At 36.3% G+C, this 6,802-nt stretch overlaps 1 protein-coding gene across 1 annotated transcript; it reads left to right on the top strand.

Annotated features, from left to right (window-relative positions):
- Window positions 1-337: 337 nt before the first annotated feature.
- On the top strand, window positions 338-5,912 carry MIOX (myo-inositol oxygenase). The gene is made up of 10 exons (XM_053462784.1): window positions 338-419; window positions 772-831; window positions 926-1,006; window positions 1,928-2,090; window positions 2,622-2,689; window positions 3,025-3,134; window positions 3,409-3,476; window positions 3,879-3,928; window positions 4,417-4,529; window positions 5,580-5,912. The coding sequence occupies exons 1-10, from the start codon at window positions 402-404 to the stop codon at window positions 5,686-5,688; spliced, it is 840 nt and encodes a 279-aa protein (XP_053318759.1). The 5' UTR covers window positions 338-401; the 3' UTR covers window positions 5,689-5,912.
- Window positions 5,913-6,802: the final 890 nt, after the last annotated feature.

Raw genomic sequence — 6,802 nt, forward strand, 5'->3', positions numbered from 1 at the left:
CTCTGACGTATTACCCGGTATTATGTGTGATCTAACTAAGCAACTCCTACCAGGAGGCCAGTTTTGGACAAGTCTTGGTACTTAGAAGATAATGCAATGGAAATGCCTGCTAGTCATCGAATAATGTCCCATTTCCTAGAAGCTAGATGTGTTTGGTAAGGATAGTACATCCTGTATTCAGAGGCCAAAGAGTTAATGTTCGAACCATTCATCCAAGCTGGCCAGATAGACTCAGCAGAAACTCTCCCACCTCTGTCCCACAGCCTAGTTAACGGGTCACTTATTGCCTGTTTATAGTCATTCTTACATAATCTTACACTTATATTAAGACAATTTCTCTATGTTGGCCTCAACTTTGGTTCTGCCTCTCTCCATAATTTATCCAACACAGCTAACTGAAGATGAAGGTAATTCAGCTGGTGAGTATAAAGCTTGTCCCTTAGATTATTTCGCTACACAACATGCTTAGTTGATTTAAATGGCCAACAAAGTGTTGCCTATACAGAATATAATTGTAAAAACAATGTATTTGGTTGACAAATATCCTTAAATATCTGTAATGATTTAACCAAATAATACAGAATTCAGCTCAATTAAAAGTGACGGCACAGAAGTAGTGGAATAGTTGAAAGCTTTTTCTACTTTTTTAGTTGCACAATATTTATTTTCTGGGGCTATACACAATGTACCAATGGCATAACACATTGAGGGGGTCTCCCTCTAAATTCATATATACTGTTTTGGTTCAAAATGGCCGTATATTTTCTACAGGAGGATCCATCACTTGTCTATCGCCCAGAGTCTGAGGAGCACCAGTATCGCAATTATAAAGTAAGTTATTAACATTTTTATTGGGAGGTACATAATTAAATAAAAAATAATCATTTATGTTTACAATAAAAATATAATCTTGTGTCCATTTTAGGATGGACCCCTTGTGGACAGAGTTAAAATGACCTATACCATGATGCACACACACCAGACAGTGCAATTTGTGAAAGAGAAGGTAAGCACTGCCCTGTTCTAAAATCCTCTGAAACTCTATGTGTATGTTTTATACCAAAATATAGAATTTCATTGCTAACACTGGAATTTAGGTTGAAGAAAGAGCATCAGGTTCTACCCCACATCGGTATATATGTTATCAGAGCTATTGATTTTGGTTATTTATCACAGCTCCATTAATTGTCCATTTCCCATGGTATCAGGGGTAGGTCTCTGTACAAGGACATGGATGACTGTAATAAGTCATGTGAAAATTAGTGATGGGACAATTTATGAAATTGAATTACACACATGCCAACCATGTTCCGATGGAATGTAAGGGTTTGGTCCTTTCTGTACTCATTGATTGGTTCATATTTAGAAATTAAAAGAAAAGAGTGATATTCAGCGCTTAAAATAAAAATGCCAGATATCTGGTGTAATGACACAACTTAAACAAGTATAATACCTTGGTGCTGCAGAACCAACACACTGACCACAAGTGTGTAAAAGATAATACACAAAACAAAGACATAAAGTGCTGCGCAAAATTTACAAATTATAATAGATTGGATTACACTCTGCCAAAATGGATTTGGCAAACAAGTGTGGCACAGCATGGTGAACTATTTATAGCCAATACCTCTGGTGAATTCTTAGAACATATAATTCTAACTAATAATAGAAAGAAAAGAATGGTGTCTATGGTATGATTCATTTTTGTAAAATTCCCTTGAAATATTGGGTGCTAGAAAAAGTCCCTCTATTCTTTTTCATTACTTAGCCATTTAAGGTTTTCATACCTTGGATAGAAAATGAATACCATAAACATTGCAAATATTTATTTGTATCATTGTAATTATCTCTAAAGCAATGTGGAAGGATTTAGTCAAAGGATTTTTAAGGCTAATTTTAACGATTACCTTTTTAAATGGTCTTTCAGAATGCTCAGTGGGGGTCATGCACTTACAAAAAAATGAATGTGATGGATGCCCTCAGTTTGTTGGATAATTTAGTGGACGAGTCAGATCCAGATGTGGACTTCCCTAACTCTTTCCATGCCTATCAAACTGCAGAGGGAATTCGAAAGGTACACCCAGATAAAGGTACATGCCAAGTCTGTCCTCACCACATTATATGACCACATTAAGTGTGTATACATTAACAACAGCTATCAGAGCTAAAACAATTAACCACAATATTACCTTCGTGTACAAAGCTTCCCCTATCCTTCCATGTGAACATACAATATATGTAATATCCTCTAAATGTTGGATGGAGAATAAAATTAATGTGTTTGATGCCTTTGATAAAGAGTAGAGAGATTATTTTTCAACAATTAAAAGATTCAAAACAGATCCCTGACGAAGAATGGTTGCAATATGCTCAGATTAAACATTTTATCTTGAAATACCTAATGTGCAGAAAGCTACCCCCCACTTCGGTATTTGAGAGATTGTCGGAGTCTGTTTATACCCAACAAACATCCTTGATCCAGATGTTGAGCCTTTTATCTTTAAAAGCCCCTCGTTATTTTAATCTATCTCGTGTAAACTTCTTTGTTTTTTTTACATAAAAGTCCCAAATTCTCTTGACACCTACAGTAACACTTCACCACTAATCCTTTCTCTTATTAGACTGGTTCCAACTGGTTGGTTTGCTTCATGACTTGGGAAAAATCCTCGCTCTTGCCAATGAACCTCAGGTAGGTGCAGGAAGCCATAGCTATAACTTAAAATCATTATTTACAAATAACAAATCATTTATAGAGGATTCATATTCAGTTTATTTCATTTTTCTAGTTTAACAACATTGCCCTTTCAAATGATGTTTCCATCGGTCAAATGCCTGGCGAGCCACAGCATAATATTACACATATGCAAGTTGTCTTTTGAGGGCAAGAATGCTAGACTACAAAATTGGTCCCAGGTTTCAAGGGCTCTTGGGTTTCAGTAATTATTTCTTGCTGTGTGGGAACACGAATCGTAAATAATATTGTCCTTAAAGTACTGAATGAAATGCCATTTTGCTTGCTTGCAGTGGGCTGTTGTTGGAGACACATTTCCAGTGGGCTGCAAACACCAGCAGTCCATCGTGTTCAGTGACAGCACATTTAAAGACAATCCAGATGTGCATCATCCAGTCTACAGGTGAGAAGACACTTCAATATATGGAAACAGGCTGATAAACATAAAACTTTCTGGTGTAAATGTAACATATTGTGTAAATAAAACCACAACAAATAAATACCACATATGCTTATGGATGATCAGTCACATCCAAGATACCGGGAAGAGGATTGTTTTTTGTTAAAGCTAAAGATCTAATAGCTTAATTTGTTTACTGCTAACTAAATGAAACGAAACAAAGTGGATATGGTTTTCAAATGTTAACTTCTATTCTATTTTTTGATTATTTGAACAGCACAAAGTATGGGATGTACAAGCCAAACTGTGGTTTGGAGAATGTGCTGATGTCGTGGGGGCATGATGGTAATGTCATATTTAATATTATTAAGTAATATAAGGTAGTTTATCATGGTGGGAAATAGTGAACCAGACCTGTTAGTGCACAAGTAACTATTATGCTACAGTAATAGGCATGTGAAGATTTGAATTTTCTTTTGGCTTTTTCAATTTCTCACATTCAGATGGGCAGTCATATATATATAGGGTTTTACAACAACCCACTTAATAAACTGTGAGCACTTCAATATCCATGATGCTCTGCTGGGCTGGGCACTGATAATATATAATGGCAATGGTAGTACACAATGGACTACCAGAATATTACAAAGTAAATTCAGGTAGAATGTTTATTGCTGCTATTAGAATACTATTTCCTTGGAAAATTGTCAACATTTTCAGCTGTTTTGGTTATGTGTTTTTCTGCAGAGTATTTATATAAAGTGCTGAAGCGTAACAAGTGCTCAATTCCTGAGGAGGTGAGATGATTTATTTTACCTTTCGAGAAACACATTAGGGTTTATTCACTAAAGCAGGAGTTGGCAGTAGAGTTTGCTGGAGAATGGTGGTTTCAACTTTCTTGGCTGAGCTGACCCTGCATAATGTATTATGACGGGCCAGCCCCAGTGAGCTTGATCCAAGAAGGGCTTGAGTGGCCCTGTATTAATAACATTTGAATAGGTGATATTTCTTGAAAGTCACCTCCAATGAGGTGACTTTCAAGAAATATCACTGGGGCTGGCCCGCCATAATCTAAAGTTAACTCAGGAAGTTCCAACCACAGCTTGCCTGAGAATGCCATCTTTAGAGAATAAACCACAACATTTTCTTTCAGCATGAGAAATGTTGAATGATTGCATTGGCTGTGTTCTAATTGATACTTTAACATTTTCTAATTTACAATTAAAAGTGGGATTTAAAGTTAATGTGTGTTTTAGTTATTTAATCATTAATGCTTGTGTTTCAGGGTCTATACATGATTCGGTTTCACTCATTTTACCCCTGGCACACTGGTGGTGACTACCAACATCTTTGCAATGACAAGGACCACAAAATGTTGCCCTGGGTGCAAGAGTTCAAGTAAGCATATGGGATGGAATTTTATGCAACAGTGCCACAGAAAGGTCCACCTATTCTATCAGAAACTACTGAGCATGCTTAATTTTAAGTAATGTGTCCACTGTATACAGTGGTTGTATAGTTATGTATAAAAAGTCATTATTGTGCAAAGTTTGTGACGTGGACTTGCCACCATAGAACCAATGGAATGCCCCTGTATGACCATTGAATTGGTTGCTGTGGTGACAAGACCACTTTGTAACAAAATCCCTTTTTCGTATATAACCCTTATCTTCCATGCCTTCTATAGCTAAACCATTTGATTAAGAGCTATGAAAGCCATTGATAATTTTACTATATAAAGAGAGATATTCAGTTACGATTCCTATGACCTTACATTTAAGAAATGCACTTCATCATATTGGAGTCTATTTACTAAAGTCGGAGTGGGCAGGATAGTTTGCATGAGAGTTGTGTTTTCAACTGCCTCACTTCACTAAACCCCATTATGTCAAGGCTGTTATTTTCATCAATCAGTATAATGGCTTGTTATTTATGTCCCGTCAATAATCTCCTTTACTCAGCCCCTAGAAGGGTTAATGATAGTGTTAGGATTTAGTTTAAACATTGTATTAATTATAACAGTTTTTCAAATATTTTATTTTTTATTTTTAAATTGTTATATACATGCTCTGGATTAGTGTATTTAATTGCTCAGTCTGGTAATACATACATTCTGTACATCCCTTTGGGCTGGAGCTAGCCCTGCCCTTTATCAGAACCACACCCCCTCCCTCCTACGAGGAGCAAGAAAGGGTGAGTTCAGGGCAGAGAGCCTTTGGAAGGTCCCGGATATGCTGTTTATTGATGGGCCAATACTAGTAAATTGCATGCCTCAGAAATGCTGGTTATTTTAATGTCGGCAACTCTTTAAATTTAATTTGTATATTGGTCTCATCTATACCCCTTTAAACTACAAAAAAAGGTATCTGTCAAATGAATGTTGCACCATGTTTACATGGAGACATATGACTCAAATATTTAATCCTGGCTCTTGTTTTTCTCTCACAGTAAATTTGATCTTTACACAAAGACAGAGGATCTGCCAGATGTGGAGACACTGCAGCCGTACTACCAAGGGTTGATAGACAAGTACTGCCCTGGGATACTAAGTTGGTGACTTCAGCCTCGGGATTCCTGAAAAAACAAGAATTCATCCCTGTCTAGTACTCTTGGAATTTGAGTTGCTAAGTCTCCCAGTGTTTCACTAATAACCACATTGCGTTTTTGATCAGGGATTTATTCCATGGAACTCACTTCCACTAAATACGTAAAAATAAAAAACCCAATCTTGCTATTAAGTGTCAAGAGCAATCGAAAATAATAAACCTGAAATAATAAACATCTATTTGTTCTCTTTTCACAAAGTGATCACAAACTGGAATCAAATATGGTCCTATGAGGTGCTTATTAAACATTTAATTCCATTGATACAACCAGGCAGATGATAAATGTGCCCCAAATGTCCATTGCGTGTTGAGTTTCATGTCACACTTGATTTGTGTAATTTAAAATAATTGCAGCCCCTATTATAGGACAGAGGGGGAGACAAATTAATAGAGAAGGATGTAAGAACCGTATGGCTATAAAGCATTTCTGGAAATCTAAGATGTGATATAATAATAAATAAAGCCAACCTAGTAACTCATAAGGCAATGTGAATCTTGCCAGCATAAGCAATGAATACATCACCATTTGTGAGACCCAATACAGATTAAAGGACAGCAATATCATACACCTTTTAATTATCTAAATACCAAATTAAAAAAGAACCGAGATGAAGCAAATGCATGCCAACCATTTACAGTTTTTTTAAAGATGCATCCTCTGGATTCTTACAAACTATTAAAAAAAATCCAATTTAACTAGTTAGTTTTACATACAGAGCTTACAGTGCAGAGGGTACATGTATAAGGAGATATTTACAGGCTACAGCTGATTATATATATTATAATTTTATATACAGCCATCAGATTCCACAGCGCTGTACAAAAGGGTAGACAGGACATAATTAGCATATAACATAACAAGATGACATACAGAAACAACAGGTAAGGAGCACCCTGCTCGAACAAGCTTACAATCTAGAGCAAGATAACGCTACATATTTTACTGTAATTACTTTAAGCGTGGAGTACAATGGATTCAGAAGACAGGTATGTCCTCAGATGCTATATGTCCAGGTGTACATACTGGGGAGCTGGAGAAGGAACGTTTCCATACATAGGAACCAG

The sequence above is a fragment of the Spea bombifrons genome, chromosome 4, assembly GCF_027358695.1.
Source record: "Spea bombifrons isolate aSpeBom1 chromosome 4, aSpeBom1.2.pri, whole genome shotgun sequence".
Classification (NCBI taxonomy): Eukaryota; Metazoa; Chordata; class Amphibia; order Anura; family Pelobatidae; genus Spea; species Spea bombifrons.